Raw genomic sequence first — 22380 nt, 5'->3', positions numbered from 1 at the left:
TCTTCTTCTTCTCCCTCTCTTTCTCTTTCTCTCTTTCTTTCTCTCTCTCTTTCTCCCTCTCTCTTTCTCTGTCTCTTTCTCTCTATCTAAGTTGAATGAGGAACTCACTGATTGTCCAGAACTGGCCTCTGCCACTCCTCTATGGTTCTCTCCCACTCCGTGTAGTGACTGAGGGCGTGAGCAGCAAGTCTGGGGGCGGCCGTCCCATCTTCCCCGAACCAGCGGGTATACCACCTGGGACAGCAAGACAGTCGGTTATTAGAATAACTGACCACTTTTTAGGTTACGGCCTGATAACCAATGGCAAAAGGTCAATGACTAGAACCAGACATCTGTCACCATGGTAGCTAGCATTGGGTTACATCATGTTGCAATTTTATAGCAGGAGTGATTTAGACTCCTGTCACCATCCATATGAATGTGTTTGAATAAGAATTAAGAGAGCAGACCAAATGTGATGGTAAACATTATGCATGCATTTGCTTTACAAATGTTACCTTTCTAAAAATATGGTCTTTCCTTTTCCTTTCCTTGATAGTGATCTATCATGCACAGCAAGCAAAATAAGTCCAACTGGGTAAAGCAAAGTGACTGTCAGACAATATATATATATATTTATATACATACATACATACACACACACATACATACATATTATGTGTATCAGACACATGTGTTAACTTACCTATTGTAGGTGCGACAGGACCCACCAAAACTTGATGACGGGCATGTCCCAGGCCAGAGCAAACTCCGTGTCCTGTTTCCCACCTGCAGGCAGCTTGAAGGATGCACAGACTGCCCCGGCCAGCGCTTCTCCTTTCACTGTCTTGTTTGTGGGGGCTGTGGACAGACATGAACATCTGCATGCATCATCTCTGAGCACATTCAACCACATAAGGAAATTTAATGATACATCCAATGCAATTTCAGGGGACAAACTTACTGGATTTTCAAAGTGAATTTTTTTGTCATTCTTTTAATGTATCAAGTTGAATAAATCCTGTCCCATAGCATACTGATAGCTTTGGGGCAAAAATGTGATGTTGCTGATGGAAAATGGTTGCTTGTTTTGAATCTTAAGCTTCAAGCTATTTATGGGTGGCAACCAAAAAATAAAGAGATGCCTAACATAGCTTGTCTTGAGGCTTTTTCAAACACTTCAAGAAGCAAATTAATGTGCGAAGAAATGATAGTAGATGTCAATATCAGACAGATTTCCTCATCCAGAAAATTTCTTTTTTTTCATTTTGCCACCCTGAAATTGCATTGGACGGCTTTTAAATCAATGGTCTTCACAATTGTGTGTAGTAACAGGGTTACCTTCTGGTGACCCCAGTTCTCCGTCTGACATCAGATCTCTCCAGATCTCCTTCCCAGAACCAGCTGGGTTAAACGACGTGCTCCCGGTCACTCTGATGCCGTCCTGGAAAAAAAGACGATGTTCAACTGATGTACAGTCAAACTAAGCCCAAGTGACCATCTCTATGAGCCGGCCATCTGGCCATAATGACTGCTTTTTCTCATTCCAACTTTTTCCCCATTGACACATGATTGATGTCAGCATTTGCAGACTTGCCATTTGTCCAGCATTACTGCACCTGACACAATGGAATCGCACATGGCCCAATCTTTGTGATATTCAACCATGTCATTTTCAAGAAATATTGATGGAATCGGCCAGTTTGCCATTGATTTTGAAAGCATGACAGTCAATGTACATGGGGTGCCATCTGGGTCACTATACATGTAGGTTAATGGGATAGTCTATTGTAAAATTATAGGTAAAAGAGATTTTGCTGTGGTTTACTACTTCTCTGTCTTGTCTTGTCACCATGCTTTTTGTATAAGAAGACCACTTGTCTGGGTGGTTAGAAATCTTTACTGTCACAATGTAACTTTTATTCCAAGATAAAGACAAGTTACAAGTACACAAGAGAACTCTCCTCAGAACTCTCACTCCTCTCCATACCTTGTGCGGTATTCCTAAGGCGATTGTGCAAGGCATCGTCTTATGCTGGTGATGCAACAATATCCCTGATACGGGGTGGACCCCCTCCTCATTGACGGAAAATGGTTCGTTCCAGTGACCTCCCGAGAGGTCGGTTTCAGCTCCAATGGAATTCTGGAAGGTGAACATCAGGCTGATGTCTACCTCTTCCTTCCCATGATTCTCTGCGGTCCAGACAAACACAGCGGCAGGAAGGCTGCTATCCTGGAAATGTTAATGTCTGACATGTAATCTCATTGAAGGACAATATTTCTTTCATTCTGTTGTTACACATGTATATAGCAAGAAAGTTAAGAATAAGACAATGATCTTGTTACTACATGTACTAGTTAAAAATCTTTTCATGGAGCATAGGATTAAAGCTGAATGTGTTCCATTTGGGGTTGCTGGCGGTCATTCGAACAAAACGCATGCTCCATTTGGTCTCAGTGTAAATAGGATTTTAGTGTTTATGGGATTTAATCCCTACTGGCAAAGCTATGACCAATATGAAATGGCTTATGGCTGATGACAACACCTAGTAACAAACATACTGTTTTTTATTCATGATTTAGGCAACCAAAATTTTACTATGACCAACAAATACCTAACTTAAAGTGTACAAGCAAGTACACCTATAATGGAATTGCTCAATGTTACCTTGTAGTCATGTGGCAGCACAGGTGACACCTGTCGACATGTTAGCGTGATGTTCTGCCCGGGTAAGTCGTACACGGTCCAGGCGCGGGGGTACAGGGCGTGGTAGTAGGCGTGGGCGGGGCTGTAGCTCCAGTTCCACTCCGTCAGACACGAGGGGTGTCTGGTGGATAGAACCTGCTGGTACGTCGTCTGCCCTCTTCTACGTATACACACCGTAAACTGGGGAAAAATGTTGCAACTTAAGAAAACCTGTAGGTATGGAAATATTGAAAGCAGAAGAAATACCCTGGACAAACTTTAAGAATATGTAAATATCATAATTTGAATAGAACAGAGGAATAAAATGTAGATTGTATAACAAAGAGAGAAATGAACTGTATACTAGTATATACTGTATACTAGTATATACTGTATACCAATTTTCCTAGTATAATTACACTGTACGAAAATTCATACTCCTAATGGTACGAGACAAACCTTCCAAATTCCAATGAAGAACATACTGATTAGATTCTGTTCTTTTATCTTTACTATAACTCAAAAGCTGAATTTATCTAATTATAGTTCACTGTAGACCAGTCCTTACCTGGTTGGCCATTTTGATGTCATAGCTGTAGATCCCAGGTAGCAGTGCCCACCTACAGAAGTCACCCTTCCAGCCACGGCATATACTCCCACAGCCTAGACCACCTAATGGTACACCTGGGTACATGGGACAGATGGATACAGTGAGTCAGTAAATAGCCTCAATAAGATTGAAGTATGCATGTATGCCTACTTTAATCGAAAATACTTTTTCTGCATACCTGCACTGGTGCAGGTTACATTGAGAATTACCTGCACCAGACAAGTTTTACCTCCACCACTCATACTTTGCCAGTGTTTCTTTATATTTCATTGGTGGTTATTATATTCAATGCGATAAAATGAAATAGAAACTTTTTATGCACTACGTATTACTGAACTATACAAAGGATAAAGTTTATATTAAATTGACCCTCCCTGATGATGGAAATGGAAATGAATTATTAATTTCCCCTCTTCCTCCTAAATTATCATTATTTATTCATGACAGTAGACAATGTCGGGGGTTAGATGGTGTAAGATCATACAGTATGAAGCATACAACAAAGGGACACCTGGGTGTCATAAAACCACAGTCGTCATTATGTAGACCGAAAGCCTCCAGGAGTGCAATGCAGTTAACGATACTGATACACTTTAGTCTAGTATAATAAGTACATGTATGTTAAATTAAAAGCACATGTCTGGTGCAGGGCTTGAACTACAGTACCGTTCGCGTTATAGTTAACCGGGTACCCCGTTACTAACGAGTTATTTTTTCGTCAGAAAATGGTTAGAAAATCGTCAGTATTTGGTTAGATTTTCGTCAGAAAATGGTTAGAAAATCGTCAGAAATTATTTCTAACGCGTTACCGTTTGCGTTAATGTGATAGGGTCGGATTTCATGTTTGTTTTGCGCGCCGACAAGACAATAGCAATTTGCCACCTCCTGGGGCGTCCGCTAATGTGTTGCGATGTTGCCCCTTGAAAAATAACAGCACCAGAGGCAAGTGGACATGTGATTCGTAAAATAACTTTGTGGTTTATCCATGTGTCGACTGTGTGAAGCGAATTGTGCTATCTTTTAATGCTATTCTATAGTTATTTCTAGCGGAAAATTACGTTGTGTAATACAATGTATGTCAACAAAGTGTAGCAGTGGGCAGACGATGTCTTGTACATTTTGTACCAGCGGCGGCCTACCGCTCTCACAGGACGTCATGGGACGTGACGAAACAAGAAATATCTGCCGTAGAAGAAATATAAATCGGTAACTCATGCCTTAAATTCACGGCGGTTTTTGACACAAAAGAAAAATTATTATAATTTTTGTAAGGCGCGCGGCTTACTAGTACTAGCGGCTTTAATACTCACGGTAAAATGTACCGTCACTCCCGGCGCAAGGACTCGGTTCGCCAGCTGAGGACTTTCCACAACCATGATGATATCATAGTTAATAAAGGAATATATAATAGATCTATCATGTTGAAATGATAATTGTAATACATGGTTCTATTTAATAGCGGTAGTTTTGTTTCTTATTTTGAGGGGGGAAACTGTCAAAAATCGAGGGAACGCAAACTGAGATCGGCTCACTTCCGGGTGCATAACGCCAAAATTTCTCGACGATTATATAAAAATGACCACTCATTTGCCGCCTACGGTAGCGTGTACATGGTAGTGCGATCATATCGTGCCAAAGTCAGCGTCAAACGTCAGAAAATCCCCGTAAAAATATAGTTGCAAAACACATTTCCCGCGCACTCAGGGCCGGTCGCCCTGGCCGCTGCCGCCCTGTGTACAGCATGCTCATTATAATATGCAAGTAGCTACGCTCTGATTGGTTCACCTTAGATGACCTGCGCTGTGATTGGCTAGAACGAAGCCCGTTGCATGCTGGGGCGCCCTTCCCCGCGCGAAATGATCTCGAGAGAGCCACATTTACGCTGGTTTCTACCTTATTTCTACGACTAATTAGCAACATCCTAGTGACGAAATGCGTACTCAAAAGAATTTTCGGGAAAAAAAATATATGTACATGTGGATTTGGCGCCTTTGGCGTAATTTTGTTGGTCACATACAACGTAATGTAACACGGAAGTGCATGGAGTCGGAGTGGCGGCACGGCTTTACGTCCCACTCTAAACAAAACTCCAAGGACATAACAAAACTCCCCAAAACTGGTCAATAATTAGCCATAAAAATGTTGGTGGGCACGTGTAAATATGCTGCCTTTTTTCGAGTGTTATAGGAATTTTCCACGATGTTTTTGCACATCCCTAACGTTACCTCACGCCCGCCGCCTATTATGTACGGCGGACCGGGGCATTTAACGTTATAACTTCAGATCATCTAGGTTTGCTTATTCGGTGGTAAAATAAGTTAACAGAGAAAAACAGCAAAACAAAGTTGACAAACTATAGAAACGCTTGCCTGGGCAACAGTGACAAAAGAAAATGTCTATCTAATTGAATTGCGCCGGTGATCGTAAAACGTTTTAAACGTTACAATATAGTAAAATGCAGGCTAGATCAACGTTCCTTCCGCTGTTCCAGCGGTGTGTATCGGTAATTTCCCGCCCCGCATGAGGTAAATTAGTACTCCTCCCAATATTCTGTGATGTTACCGCGGCCTGCATATGAATGCAGAAGTCTAACGGAAAAGTAACGGAAAAGTAACGGAAAACTTACGCAAAAGTTACGGAAAACTTACGGAAAAGTAACGGAAAAGTAACGGAAAAAAACGCGTTAGTAACGGCCGTTAGGGTAACTATAACGCGAACGGTACTGTATACTATACATTTTATGAACTTATTCCTACCCTTTTTAGGGATCAATATTCGGTGCACATGCACCATTTGAGCTGTGCAGGTATTTCTCATGTCTACCTGCACCTACATGCAACCTTAAAATCAACTACAATGTAACCAAGGTCCTTGATGTAACATAGTAATTTTTTTCTCACGTCACTTTTAAATTCAATTAAGAAAGTTAGGCCTGGGAAAATTAATGCTGTGTTTCCTTTTCACAGTCCGGACAAAATTAGGGTTGGTAGTTCAGGATTCACTTTGTAAAAAAGGAACACATTTTAGCCAATTTGTGATCCAACAAATGCAGTTAATAACACTGAAATGCATCAGTATACTGGTATTTCAACTTAAACATTAAACCAAAACATTAGGTCCAGTGTACCAGTACCCCAACTATATATTGTCATATCAAAAATCCACTGACCCAACAAAAAAAGGCTAGGGATGGGGGATTTTTGTTGGGTAAATCGGGTAACTGGAAACACAACATTCTTTTCCTAGGCCTTAACAGAGTATCCTGAGTCCTCTCTAACTTAGTCTAAGCTGTCCATGTGAAAATCAACCAGGAGATTCTCTTGCCATTGTTCTATATACATTACCGTAAATCTGTTGAAGCTGCACAGGGTTCAGGTTATCAATGACTGGTTTCTTGTGTGAACTTTTCTTCTTTATCCACCAGACAAAGTACCTGGGAGAATAAAAAAACATTACGGTACGGTAATCCATATAAAAGGAACTGAACAACTATTCTGTGCATGCAATACTATATTTTTACAAACATTGTACTAATGCCATGGCCCTCTAACACTAACACAGCTAACAGGATTTTGATGTCACAAAGGAATAACTGTACTAGGTATGTGTTAAGAGACAAAAGGACATATTTGTTTTCTTTAGACTCTATTCATTGGCAACTTAGGGTTGTTGAAAAGAACTAAACGATGGCATTTAAACCACAGGAAACTGAGATGGGTTAAGGATCAACAGTGACCAAAGAATATAATTTGTAACCACTGACAAATCATGCTGTGTGCATTTTGTTGGGGTGGGATTCTGGCCTGACCCTGAGTCTGTGAGAATGAGATTGCCATACTGTAAGTCTCTTTAGATTCGCGGGGCCTAAAGTTCGCGGTTTCGGGAAAATGGACAATCCGCGGTATTTTTAGATTCGCGATTTTCCTTGGCCATTCAAAGAACAACTTGTATTATAAAAGTGCATATTTAAAAATATGAAATGTTTGTGTCCCGGCATTTATCTCCTTAAATGCGGCACAAAAATTTGTTTCCTGCACCGCGCAAGGCTGCCTGCATGCTCTGTCAGTATGCAAATCTTGCATCACGTGTCCACGCTGCGCGTGTCTGATTGGTTGTTTCGTCAGTGCCGGCGGTAAAGCTCGATCGATATATCTGACGCGCGTGTAAGCAATTTTCTTTGTTCGAAAATAAGCGCTAAAACGTCATTTTGAACGACTACACATCGATACTCTAGTGAAGAAATACATAATCAAAAGAATCTTTCGGGAAAATATATATTCCTAAGCAAATTTATGCCGTCTTCAGCGGGATTTTGTCGTTCAAACCGAACCCGGAAGTATGCAAAGGTCGCCGTTTTCGGTTCCTCTTTGGCCGACGCTAGCATTTCTATCAATCAAAACAAGGAAAAAAAACACGGGCAAAAGAGAACCAAATAACATTTCTCAGATACCAGCAGTTATATTTTTCATCAAAATATTTGTAGATTTGCCCGACGTTCCCACAATTTTCAAGCGCCCGGGCGCCCGCGAGCGCATGTCCGGCGGGCGGTATTTGCGGTTGACATGGCCAGTGGGGTAGTATCGCGATTCGGTGTCTAATCATATTATTTTTGATATCAGTATAACTTGAATAATTTTGATACTCAACATACTGTACGTACATTTGCTAAGAATAAAGTTGATTTGGAGTGATTTGTGGATCGCATGTGTTATCAGTTGTGTTAAAAATCGGTTAAACTTGAGGTCCGTCGTGAATGCATGAAGGGAGAGGGGCAAACTTACGCAAAACATATTCGCGGGGAAATAGATTCGCGGCACAGAGGTCCCCGCGAATTCCGCGAATCTACATATACCGCGGAAATTTGTAGACTTACAGTATTGTATTTGTGTCATTCTCACCCTAGAAACATAGCCTGGGCACCGTCCTGGTTAGTTTACATCCACTCCCACAGTCGCTACACACCAACCGCTGTGGGTGCAGATGTACACATTGTCAACTAACCAGATGGTACACAGGCTATAAGAAACACTCATTTCAATTTGTGAAATGTGCCAAAATTTGGTGTCGGTCCCTATAGCTAAACAAGATATTGTACGAATTTTCGAAATGCATTCAACGTGCTTGAATTATTTTATGGGACATTTGGAAGCCCATGTGATAACCAAACGGAACCCCGTGTGATACTCCTGGTTATCACACAGGCTGGAACACCTGTATCAAGTACTTATTATTATTATCACATAAATTATGACAATAAACATAATCATACTCATACTCACCTATAGAACACTCCGTACAGATCTTTGAACTGCTTGAAGCGAGGCTTGGCATTAGGCTTCATATTCCTCCGCGGAAACTCATGGTCCAGGGGGATTCTCCAACCCTGGGGGGGGGGGAATACCATGTACTAGTAAATAGATGACTTCAGACAAAACAATACCTCCATTCACGAAGGTAAAAAAAATCATGGACATGTCTGAACAGATGATACTACGTACATAGTAGATGTCCAAAAGCTAGCCTGGTTACCAGACCTGTTTTAGCTCCTGAGTCTATATCCAAATTTGCGGAGAAGATTATAGACTTGGGAGCTAAAATAGGTCTGGTAACCAGGCTAAAGCGAGATATGATTCTTGGTTCTGTATGGATTCCATATAACATTACTAGTACATGTATTTGCTCTTCAGTGATTTCTATCAGAAAGATTCTTTGTGTGTGGCCATGTGGGATCTACTATGACAGGACTATCATGTCAATCCTTAAAGACAATATAATAACTTGCACATTTTTCCACTATTTACAGGATCTTATCTGATGCATTGTTGGCAAATTAGAAGCCAACATCTGCCAGCATATTTTTATTAACATTACAAAAATTATTGCAGTAACCAAATGCAAAGTCGGACTATTTGTCAAAGTCGGTAATGTTTACGCCGTAACACTTGCACTTAGTAAAAGGAAATGGTTGAAAACTTGTAGGTGTTTGTTTGCTGGCGACAAAAAAATCCTGTCAAAATATAGCAATTCCCTTATGGGACATCTGTCAGTATCAAATCACTGCCCTCAGCTAGCCTCCTGTGCAGGCCTCCAGGCGGGTGGGAGGTTTGACACTGCGTTTTGTAGAATCTTTAACGCGTTCTTTTGCCGGCCACCACGGTGGTGGGTACAGACCTTCTCTGGGCGGCTGGTTGTACAGGCCTGTAGGATGGCCTGCAAAAGAACGCGTTAAAAATTCTACAGAACGCAGTATCAAAACTCCCAAACAACCGGAGGCCTGCACAGGAGGCTAGCCATCAACCCAAACCACAGTGCACAGTCGACCCACTGACCTGGTCTGGAACGCCGGCTCCAGACTGGAAAAGCTTTTCCAGCTTGCGCACCTCTGGGCCGCCCGACAACAGCTCCTGTCGAGTACCCATGTTCCTGGAAGATTTCCTTCTTAGTCGAGCCTTTTTGTCCCCAGACGACACTGTGTTTAGAAGCCCCGACGAGGGACAAAAGCCGACTGTAAGCTGTCAAAATGGAAACAGTCTGACCTGATCTGCCGGCGACTTGTGTGTTTGTGTAATACGTCACCGATAAACACAGGGAATGGTGACGTCATGTTAGGTATACTGTGGCTCTGAAAGGGTAAAATTTTACTGGAGGCACAGTAGCCGGAACATATGTGATGCTAATGCACTTAAGTAATGCGCTTTAAATTCCAAATTAGTGACGTGCAGTGTCATATCTATCCATACATTTTACACTGTAAATTTGCAATACTAGTAGCTCTAAAACTGAGGAACTACAGCATATAAATGTTAACGTTACACAAGTAGAGTCACTAGTATACGTACATGTAGGCTTGTACCTTCTTCCAAGAATCCGATGGTTGCAAAATAAAATGTTAGCTTTTTTCCTTCATCTCTCCATTTCTGCATTTTTCCGTTTCCTCGAGTTGCTCGTATTCGTGCTCTTCACATTTAATTCGATAGGGGGCGTTTTCGGTGCATGTAGTGAACGGCCTGCGAGCTGATTTGCGCTTCTCATAAATAAAAGATTTTGTTCAAACAAACAAACAAACAAACAAACAAACAACACGAACGAACAAACTTTATCTTGTACCCATGCTCATGTGGCCATGGCGTCGAGATCTATATCTAACCCAATTAACTAGACTACAGGTTTGCTCTTTAAAAATGTAGATCTAGATTTTTCTTCATTCACAGGATGGCAGTCTGTAATTTGTAAGGTATATGTCCTTTTTAATTGGAAAGACAATTGTGAAAGAAAAAACAAACATCTTTTTATTGAAAAAAAGGGAACGGAACTATTTAGACGGCTGTTGGAGAGAAAAGACTTTGGGGAAAACAAGATGCATGTTAGCAGATGTATAAAGGTCGGTGCAGTGATCTGGCAAGCAATTCACACTGGATCTTACCTCTTCCATAACCTTTTTGTCACATCCGTGTACGTAGTTTCGCTGTGTGAAGTGTTATACCGAGTACAAATAACGGCACAGGAAATTGACAGTTTTGTCGTCAAGGCGAGCAATTTCCACCCGCCGACATTTAGCAGAAGCACCAATTTTTCCACAAATAATTTCTCTCGAGCACTTCCAGTGACGCATGGTGCCTGTCGACATTTAATGGCCAACCACTTGGTTCGAGTGATCTCGGCGATCGTTTACTGGGAAGCTAGCGTCTCTCGGGCGATGGTTTTATTTAGGAACAAAAAGGTAGGAACTGATTCGCGCCAGAATGCGCCATGGCCATCGACTTAAGCGGCAATTTACCGTAACTTCCTGCCTGTGTCTTGGAAAGATGTACGTATGTACCACCCAGGCAACAGCAAGTAAATTCTATGGATGACATCCTCTGCAGACTGCAAATCTAATGCGATAGGGAGAAAGAAAAAAAAACACGGCCGGCCAAAAAAACAAGATTCCTACATTTTCAAATTTTGACATCATAAACCTTGTTAAGCAAGATATAGTTTTTTTACCGAAACAACTTTGAAAAATAAGTTTTCAATAATTGTACGAATGGTTTTTGATTCAGTGGGAACATCATATGTACCACCATCACATATATATCTTTTCATCCATAACATTTACTTGCTGTGGCCTTATTCTAGATTACATGAACTAACTGACTAGTTCCATGCATGCCCTGTTGAATAGGTCAAAACGCAAGTAACGCCTTCTGAAATGCCATGCAGTTTACAGTTTTAATTAATAACGTATAAAAATGTAATACGAGTGAATCTGTTCATATACCATGCACATTTAACGGTGTATGACTATGTATAACGCCTTGGCCCTGGTCATAGATTTTTATTTATCTGCCTTTTGCAACCTGCCGTGTCACTGCCTTGCCTTTCAAAACAGCGGAAAAAAGACTAAAGGCATCCAATGCGATTTCAAGGCAGCAAAACTGGAAATATTCTGAATAAGGCCATCTTTGTGATGTTGACACATACCGCTTCACATTAGCACATTTGAATCAGCATTTCATACTTTAGGCATTGAAAACAGCAGAGACAAGCCCCGAGATGAGTCCTTTATTTTCTGAGTTGCACCCTAAAAATCAGCCCTGGGCCCTTCCAGTAACCATTTTCCGTTAGAATTTTTGCTCCCTTAGGGTCAATATACATTGGGATAGTGTGGTTTCAAGTCAGTATGTAGATACATAACTAGAATATTGGCTTTGAAAAATTGGGTTTCCAAGCCCTAAAACTGCATTTGATAACGTTCACCGCATGTCAATCCCACACAAAATCAACAAGAAAAGCAAATATCATGCTCCCGTACCCAAAATCCAGGAGGTACTGTGTACCAGTAATCTATTTCATTTCCTTTACTGTACCAGGGGTAAAAAAATACTGCCTCCCGGACATGAAGTAATAAGTGGGGTCGAGCACGCCGTCCGCGTGTATCTGCTGGCTAGATAACCGCCGACTTACAAGCCCATTATGACGGACCTAACGGTATGTTTCAGGACCTTATCTGTGAAGTGCATCCACCCATCTTGGGTCTAGCCAGAGGGACACAAATGCATCCTGATGAAGAAGTTTGATACGTTCAAAAGGCCTTTCTGGTTTAAGGTCGTGTTCAGCGGAAAGTTTGTACGGGGTTGTTCACTTGTTGGCAGCATATGGATAGTGATCAGCACCAAGGACAGGTATGCTGCATGGAGCTTGTACGAAGGGTGGTTGGAAATTGGGACTTGTCTGTTTCGTTGTTAGCTCCATGAAAAGTGAGGGTATTGTTTTTGGTATGTGTTTGTGGTATGTGCATGTGTGTTTCAGCGTGTGTGTGTGTGTGTTTCTGCATGGCCCTTAGGTTAGATTGTAACAGATGGTTGGGTTCAGTCTGTCCCAGAAAGAGAAAGTCATTAAGTCTACATCTGGTAGCACTCGCTGTTTTCACAGATTTTTTCCTCACATGACCTCCTTGACATCTGGAGTTGTTTTTCCCAAAGACTTGTAGCCATCGCACAAGACCTAAATACTTCACGGATATCTGAGATCTCGGAATTCTTGTATGGAGACAGTCTCCTATGGCGTCGGAAGTTTCACATCTTAAGTCATTAATAAACAAATATATAAAAGGAAATTATATTTCCACTTGATTGCAAAAACAAGCGTCCCACTGTGAATAAAAAAGTTGTATAACGAAGTCTCCTTAAAATTCCAGCCTAACAGTACCATTAACAGCAGGCGTCTTGATTTATCCCCTCGCCACTCTGTCATTGATTAGTACAGATTGCTACAATTCTCACAGGACCAGTTTTGTCAGGTAAAATGACAACTTTACTGCATCTCGGAAATGAAATGTCGGAATTACGTCTTCCTCTGTCACATTTGTTCTGTTGGGTGAGCAATGCTGGGAATTATCCGCATTTACTCAAGGCGGATTTAACTTGAAAAATGGAGGTATTGTTTTTGGCGGCGTCTGTCTGTGTGTCTGTGTGTGTGTGTGTGTGTCTGTGTGTGTTTCCGCAACTTTGTAGTCAGCATAACTTCATAACGCCTTTATGGATTGTGATGATATTTGGTATGCTGATAAGTCTTAGGAAGACAAAGGTCAAGGTCAAATATGGGCCTCCTGGTGGATGACCTTGGTACTGCAGCTGAACTTCCGGTTTTTCTATCTTTGGTCCTGAACATGCTATGGTCTTGAATTTTTGGTGACAGATAGCTTTTCCTGTCAGGAATAAGTGGTGTGGGTTTGGTCCCCCTAGCAGCTTGTTCAGGAACTGCAGGGGACTTTCGGGCGAAATCTTTGAAAGCCAATAAGTCCAGATAGGAACAGCGTATTTTCATCATTTTTGGTGCGTAGGTATCTGACAGAGAGATGTACATAATTAACTGCAAATTATGCAAATGAGGACTTTATTTGCATTATTAATGAGGAAATTCTATAATTACAGTGTTTTACATTATATAACTTTCATACATGTAATGTATGTAACCTATGGCAGATGGAACATCAACAGATACTAATTATGCAAATGATGACCTAATTTGCATAATTAATGCAAAAAATCTATGATTTCTCAATGGTGAATGATGGGAATGTCATACTTGGGACATTGGGAAGTTAATCAAAAGTTAACATCACGATGCATATATTATGTTAATGCAGCGGTCATTTGCGTAATTAAAGAAAAAATTTACATTTACATATCAAGCCCATATTTCATGGAGGTATGAGATCTCGGAACTCTTGTTGGCAATTGTAGAACGTATTGTCACGGACAATACGTACCCCCCCCCTGTCACACATTCACTAATTTGGCCCCGGCCTCCTGAACACTAGTCGAACGCCCTGCAAACCATATGCTTAGGAGTACAGTTCGGATCAAAGCCGACTGGCGTTCGGCTACTATTCAGCTGCGCCAGGCGAAACATTGAAAATTGTCATTATTGTAGTTGGTTGTACATTATGTAAAAATGAGAGGGATTCTCTCTATACTGATATAATACATATACTCCCCATGCATCAAACGCCGATAATACAATGTTGCGTTCGTATTTCTGTGTGCGTGTGTATGTGTACGTGTATGCGTGTCGATATGCGTATGCATGTGTGCGTTCGTGTGCATGTGTGCGCGTGTGTGTATGTGTGTGTATATGACTCGTGTGTGGGGGCGAGCGTGTATTTGTATTTGTGTGTGTGTGTATGTGCGCGCGCGCGTGTGTGTGTGTGTGTGTGTGTGTGTGTGTGTGTGTGTGTGTGTGTGCGTGTGTGTGTATGTGTGTGTGTGTGTGTGTGTGTTTGTTTGTGTGTGTGTGTGTGTGTTAGCACAACGTCCGCCAATTCACAACCATCAATCATTGACAAATGATGCTATAAGAAATGCAGTATACATCAAGTTAAACCAGACTACAGAATTTCCCTCACGCTCCTTCTTGCCGTTCCACCTACGTAAGTCCATTATTGACTGGGACTTTGGGAAGAAAAATCGGTATGTAATCTCCAAGCATGGGTTTAGACTTCGGCTTACATATTTGGCGTCTTTTTAGGCTTTTTTATCAGGCTTTCTTTTCGTAAAGGTATTTTTCTACGCCAGCCCTTCGGGTGGCAGTTTGCTATGATAACTGCCTGGCAAATGGATACTGTCTGGCCAATTTGATACGTTGTCTTTGCAGCCACCAAAAGACCTGCTAGCGCTTGTTGGAGATATCAATTGGTATGCACAGATGCTACCACGACTTTGTGTTGTACCGGTCATGATGACTTACTGGGAAAATCAACGCAGTAGCATGGTGACATCGGTCCTCTTCACCCTACCCACTTGTGGATAAAAGGTAAGACGTATAATTCCTGCTGGCGTAGTGTGTAATCCGTTTTCCACTGGTTTTGCTAATAGTGTTCAAGTACCGGAATACGTCGGTGAATGTAAGAAAAAATACGCCAAAAACAGTTACTCAAACAACTGGATATGATTTTGGTTACGGTCAGACGTTTCAGGTACCTTTCTTCAATGACTGTAGAGAAATTGTGCAGAATTGTGCAGCATAGTGTCGATGCAAAACTGGCAATTCTGCACAATTTCTCTAGTGTCACTGACGAAAGGTAGTGGATGCTACCTGAAACGTCTGACCGTTTCCAAAATGGACCAGCTGCTTGAGTAACTGTTTTTTTGCGCAAGTACCAGAATTATCAACCAAGAATATTAAGGTGTTGAAACATTCATTTTCCCCCAACTATCGTAGAGTGGAACTCGCTTCCACAAAATGCAAGTACAGTAGGGGCATTATCACTAGATAGCTTTAAACAATGTTTCGAGTTAGATGTGCAGAGTCTAGGTGTAACAAGTTGTTCGGTGTGATATTATAGCCAGCTGCCGCCGCGCCGCGTGCCTGCGAAGCTGGTGTGTTACCCCGAAGGGCGGTTATACCGGCTGTAGATACAGATACAGAAGTTGGTGTGTTACGCCGAATGGCGGTTATACCGGCTATACAGATAGTGGAAGTAAAATTACAACCACACGATTTTTTTCAATATCCCTACCGGGGGGAGCATAGCTGTATCGGGCGGTGAAAAGCCCCGAAGAAAACCCATGGCACCCCAACCACGATCGGACTGGGCACCAGGCTATGGTCACACCTGAGTTAGCAACACAACAATGATGCCTGTTGGAAAACGTCAACCGCATTATCAAGAATGCGAGCTCCAGCTTTCAATGGATGTAGTACTAGTCCTTGAACATCTGACATGTTGTCAGACCGTGAAAATTGGATGTGGGGAGGTCTGTTGACAAGCGTTTGAGATGATGACAACTTTATTACACAACACTGTTGTACGGGGTACAAAGTGTGGCATCTACTGGTACATAAGGCCACAGTACGTACATTTTATGGATGAGATCCTCCACAGACACCAAATCTGATGCAATTGGGTGAAAAAAAACAAAGCGGGACAAAAAACAAGATTCCTACATTTTCAAATGTGGAGATCAAAAACATTGTTGAAACAAGAATTTTTTTTTTCATTCAGCGGTAACCTCACAAATGAAATGCAACACTGCAACAAAGTAAAAATAAAAGACAAAACAATAAATCAGAGCCTTCTCTTGTCTCACATTTTTCTATCATCCATGGTCCGGCATGGCAACAGAAATCTTTGCCCATTTTCGGCATCCTGACCATGTATTGTTGTGACCTGTACAGTACTAGTGTGTCAAAAAGATTGGGGGGTCGTGTGGCGTAACGGTAGAAAGTTCGCCTCGGAACCAAGAGGTCCCGGGTAGGAACCCTGCCATGCCACCGATCTTGTGCCCTTGGGAAAGGACACGAATTTTCTTACTCTGCTCTGTTGTTCGTTCATACGTTTATCTGCGTTGGTTGTGGCATGCGTGTGCCGTCACCATGTCTTGTAAAAGATGTTGGAATAAAAAAAGGGCAATAAAAAGATCATAATCCATTCCTTCATTGATAGATAAGATGATAGAAAGCGGCCCGGTCTCTCGATTCCCAAAATTGATTGCACGGACATCACTTGAAATGAGCCGTCACAATACATTTGTACATGGCCACATTCAATATTGGTTTGAAGTTCAGGCAATATATACGTAACCTTGAATTCAGTGTCATATGAAAGGATGACAAGTCAGCTCAATTTACGAGGACAGAGCTAGTGGAAATGTCAATCATGACTCGCCTCTATTCTGAAGCGGCTGGAAAGAGTAGAAACTGGCCAAATAGATAAATAACATGCCAGTTGGTCCGTGAAGCAGTATAGTTTGTTCCAATCGCCTTCGCATATTATGTAGTGTCTATTTGGCCAATTTTTCACTCTTTCCAGCCGCTTCACTAAGCAGACGTTTTCCTTACATGTACAAAGAAAAAGTGCATTTGTAATAATGCATTCGTGTTGTGTTTGTGTGTGTGTGTGTGTGTGCGTTTCTGTGTTTGTGTGTGTACACGTGCGTGCGTTTGTGTTTGTGTGTCTAACAAAAACTCTTTCGACATGGCCATATATCATCAAGAGGTTCATGGAATTTTCCTTTGAAATGTGTGATTTTTGTTAAAAAGTGGCGAACTCGGGGCCCCCTCCGTTATGTGTGTGTGCGTGTGTGTTCGTGTAACGTGTTGTTTTGTTTTGTTTGATTGTTTGTTTGTTTGTTTGTTTACCGAAAAAAATCCTACATTGTACCGACATTGCATGACATGGTGAATGTGATGTGAATGTGGGACCGGGGTTTTCTGCATAAAATTTTCCTCAAAATGATTCGAGATGAAAAATTCATGACTACAATATCAGGAAGCAGCCCCATGCCTCACTACCCACAATCACACTGTCTCGGGTAACGGGTAGAAGATAGATGACGCTCGTTCAAACAACCATTATTACACTATTACCGGAACAATGTCATTTCAACAGGGCTCGAAATACGTTTTTCTGCATACCTGCATCGGTGTAGGTGTACTTGTACTTAGGCTTTGCCTGCACTACTACTCAGCGTAAATATTAAGATTTATGCTTACTTTACAGTGCATGAATGTTGCTTGAATAAGTGTCATTACGCACCTTTACGGATAAACGTCAGCGTAGAAGTAATATTTAATCACGTGTAAAGATTACTTAATGTTGCTTAAAAAGTGCCAAAACGCAACCTCTAAGCATGTTTTATGACTGCAGCCGATTTCGTGCAGTGTCACACTTCAAAAAGTATGGATCATACGAAAACTGTTAAAAACGTACACCTTATGCTTTTTAAGGTGGTAAAATTCAACGCAGCAAATAAAAATCCACCCCTCCACAGTGCCAGTGCAGGTTAGGTGCAGATAGACATCAGCAATACCTGCACAGCTCCAATTTTACCTGCACTAACCTGCATATACCCAGTACATGGACCAGTGCAGGTTAGGTGCAAGTAGACATCAGAAATACCTGCACAGCTCCAATTTTACCTGACCACTAACCTGCATATACCCAGTACATGAATCAGTGCAGGTTAGGTGCAGGTAGACATCAGAAATACCTGCACAGCTCCAATTTTACCTGCACTAACCTGCATATACCCAGTACATGAATCAGTGCAGGTTAGGTGCAGGTAGACATCAGAAATACCTGCGCAGCCCCAATTTTACCCGCACACGCACCCAGAATTTTAAGCCCTGTTTAGCTCTACCGACGCTGGATGGGTTTAGCCACGGCAAGTAAAGGGAAATTGCGGGCGGGAGCACTGTATAGTCTGTAGGGTACACATGTCATTAAATTCGCCGCCCAACCATGAAGAGCCAATATAAAGTGAGGATAGAGGCTAAAAGCCGTGCAGTCAATCTCACACTGGGACGTATATGAACTAACGTTCACCAGGATTTAAAAACGATTTATTTCGAGTTTGATGATCTCTCAACGTACAAGCGCTGTAAAAGTTTGCAAGATCTATAAACGCAGAAATTGATTTCTTAGATCGCAAACGCTGATTACTTACTTCTTTAGTACTCATCTTGCGTCGCTCTTAAATTTAGGCCGACAAATTGACGTACGGAACTTCAATAAAAAGCTCGCAAAGGTCTAGGTGAAAGAATTAAAGTTAAAGTTAAACATTCCATTAGCAGATTCGGTTTCAGCCACCCTGAAAATTACCAGGTCGGAACGAAGGCACCAGCGGGTTTAGTTGGATGAACCTGAATGGCAGGGTTCAATCACCTAGAGGTCAACGCTGGTCCACACGTGTGTGACTGGTATTTTAAGAACGGTAAAATTGGCGAATGTTCTCGCAAAAGGTTGTCTAGGGACACATAGCGCCATACAGTACAGAATAAATCAATGTTATGCTACATATAAATGGTGTATTACGAGTTTTCCAAGAAGACGGAGATGAGGTGACAAACTGCAGCGGTGAGACTTTTTGTTGGTATCTTTTTGACATAGGAGCCAAAAATATACATTTTTTGGTAAAAATAAGAAGAAGCAATAGAGTAGTCAACACTTAGTATGCAGGGTTTTGTTATAATTGCTAAGGTATATGTTTTTACCAAATTGCTTCAACTGTCATGGCATAGAAGCCAAAAGTATACATTTTAGTCAAAAATGGCAAAATACACCATCAAATCTCTCCTGGGAAGAAATTGAAATGCCTCCATATCCAGATTTGCTTAGAATACATATTACTACATGGGTGCCAAATTCAAGTGTAGTTTTAGACAAAAGTGCATAATTTTTCAGCTATGCCGCTGGACTATATATATTAAAGGAAACCCAGATATTTTTTTTCCTTCACCGAAATGGTTATATTTTCGGTATCGTTTGAATGCATTCATGTATGTGTGTATATGTGTAAATGTGGTTTAGTATGATAAGTCAAGGAGCTATAGATGGATTGTCAGGCAAACAGGGTAAGTTAGTAAGATTAGGTCTTGATGAGACCTGGATATGATTAGATTTTGGACTCCCTGGCGGCTTGTTATGGTACTGCAGCTGAACTCCCGGTTTAGACATCTCCTGATCTGATTTTAGCTTTTTATGGGTGGTACCCAAAACAAAATAACCAACCTACCAAGTATCAAAACAATCCGTTTAATTATTAAAAGGGCTACGATAACTTGAGAAGGCTTAATTTTAAGCCTTCTCAAGTTATCGTAGCCCTTTTAATAGCCTCCGGCTAGTTGGGCAGTCCTGTCTGTATACATATGTCTTATTCAGCCTAATAAATCAAATCAAATCAAATCAAATCTTGTCTACAGACGGACGGACGGACACACACACACACACACACACACACACACACACACACACACACACACACACACACACACACACACACACACGAACGCCTCTGAAAACATAACCTTCTTGGCGAAGGTAATAAATGGGATAAATAGATCTCTATATATTTCCTGTTTTGCCGCCCTGAAATTGTACCGAATTGCCCTGCGTAAGGGTAGACAGTAATAACACACACATCCGTCAAATAGCGGTCCCCGGACGTCGGAAGGACGAGGCGGGTGGAATTTAACAACCTGTCATTTATGGCAATCTCAGAGAAGTTCAGCGATGATGGATATTACAGAAATGTAATTCACATGAAGGTTTATTAAAGGGGAAACGGGATGTTTTCGTGTAGTTCGTATTTGTTAGGTAGTGGTGTCGTGGTTGGAGGGGAAGTTACTCAACCTATATAGGAATAGGTCGGGAGAAAGGTCGGCTGGTGTTCAGCTGCGCCAGCCGAATGTTTCAACATGTTTGAAACATTCGGGTATGGACGAGAGGTTTGGACATGGTTGGACACACACACACGCACACACACACACACACACACACACACACACACACACACACACACACACACACACACACACACACACACACACACACACACACACACATGCGCACACGCACACATAAGAGAGAAAGGAAAAGGGAGATGGAGAGAGAGGGGAGAGAGAGAGACAGAGAAAAATATTTGAAAACATTATTGAGTAAACTCGAAGAGCGAGAAAGGAAAGGAAGATACACAGGTAGTCGGAGGGAGAGAGAGAGGGAGACAGAGACAGAAAAATACTTGAAAACATTGAGTAAACTCAAAGAGAGAGAAAGGAAAAGGAAGATAATCGGAGGGAGAGAGAGGGAGAAAGAGAGAGAGAAAGAAAGACGTCTTGAGTACATTTATCGATTTGGTAACCGTTCTGACCGAACCTGCCTGACATATATTTTTATCTCGTCTCTTTATTTGTTGTGCAACTCTCAAAGCGGTATTCTACAAGGCGGTATTCTATAGGGCGGTATAACCATTGGGGAATAGCGACATCCCCATATATCGCGTTGCCGGTTACCTTTGTGCCAGGACGCTATATAAGAGCGAGGATCCTCTTCTTTATGTCTTTCGCTCTGAATGGAACCGGAAGCGCTCATAAAGACACTGGCATTCAAAACCAGAGAAATTGTCCTTCCTAAAGCTTATAGAAGAGCGCTCCAAATCCGGTGAAATGGGCCTTGCTTCCGCTGGTTCAGGCGATGCCATGTGTGAGGTTGTGATAAGCTTGTCTGGCCGGCTGACACGGGGAGTCTCCATGCATCAGTGGCTTTGGCTGGCAGACTTTGGCATTTCTAAACATGTTCTGCCAATCGAAACGTCTTCCTTTTTGGTTTCACTGTCTCTTTAAGTCTGTTCCCGATGGAATGATACAGAACGGAAAAGAATATCCATAATCTCCAGACATGCCTTGTTGAGTGAGCAAAAAGAGGAACTGGTTATCCATTCAGCATAAGAAGGAAACGCAATGCTCATTCATATTTCTCAATTTCTCTCATCTTTAGGCCGTTTGATTATATGGATGACATCCTCTGGGAACCCCAAAACTAATGCGAGTAATAACAAAGTTTGGCGAAGAAAAGTTGCCTTCATTATGAAATCTATACGTGGCCGTGAAGGTTTACGAGTAGTATATGGCTAAACACACAGAGTACGGTATGGCGAATGATAGAATCATCATTTTCATTTCTTCACATTTTCTTTTGTTGCTTTAGAATTGATTTTAGCATTCTACGACATTAGTATCGTTTCCAATCTTTTTTTTGCTGTTTCTTTGCAATTTTAGTCATATATTTGCTCATTGAGAAATTAAAGAGAAAATGGTTATCCATTCAGCATAAGTAGGAATTCGAAGCGCAATGTCCATTCATATTTCTCAATTTCTCTCTTCATTGATAAAGGCATCCAATGCAATTTCATGGCGGTAAAACTGGAGATATTCTGAATAAGGCGATCTACGTGATGTTGACACATACTGCTTCACGTTAGCACATTTGAGTCAGTATTTCATAATTTTGGCATTTAAAACTGCAGAAAGAAGCCCCAAGATGAGCTCATCATTTTCTGGATGGTACCCTAGAAATCATCTCTGGATCCTTCCAGTAACGATTTTTCGTCACAATTTTTGCTTCTAAATGTCTACATACACTGGGTCTACATACACTGGGATAGTGTATGTAGACATTGTAGTATAGTATTTACATAAGTGACTGGAATATTGAATTTGAAAAATCTTAGGGTTTCCAAGCCCTAAAAACTGCATTGGATGCCTTTAATGCATAGTCATTGCATGTACTACTTCAAATCGAACCCCACAATGTGTATGAAACCCACGATTCTTCTGATTAGAG

The 22380-nt window shown here is 41.5% G+C and overlaps 1 protein-coding gene across 1 annotated transcript in view; it reads right to left on the bottom strand.

Annotated features, from left to right (window-relative positions):
• Positions 1-9836, bottom strand: part of LOC109466294 (non-lysosomal glucosylceramidase-like) — a 20523-nt gene extending 10687 nt beyond the window's left edge. The window contains 7 exon segments of the mRNA XM_019764002.1: positions 1321-1423; positions 1970-2212; positions 2648-2866; positions 3234-3349; positions 6620-6708; positions 8555-8658; positions 9605-9836. Of these exon segments, the coding sequence (XP_019619561.1) occupies positions 1321-1423; positions 1970-2212; positions 2648-2866; positions 3234-3349; positions 6620-6708; positions 8555-8658; positions 9605-9694 (964 nt within the window). The 5' untranslated portion in view covers positions 9695-9836.
• Positions 9837-22380: the final 12544 nt, after the last annotated feature.

Source organism: Branchiostoma belcheri, unplaced genomic scaffold (assembly GCF_001625305.1).
Source record: "Branchiostoma belcheri isolate BF01 breed outbred unplaced genomic scaffold, Haploidv18h27 scaffold162, whole genome shotgun sequence".
NCBI classification, from domain to species: domain Eukaryota; kingdom Metazoa; phylum Chordata; class Leptocardii; order Amphioxiformes; family Branchiostomatidae; genus Branchiostoma; species Branchiostoma belcheri.
This window is presented reverse-complemented; position numbering and strand designations above follow the sequence as displayed.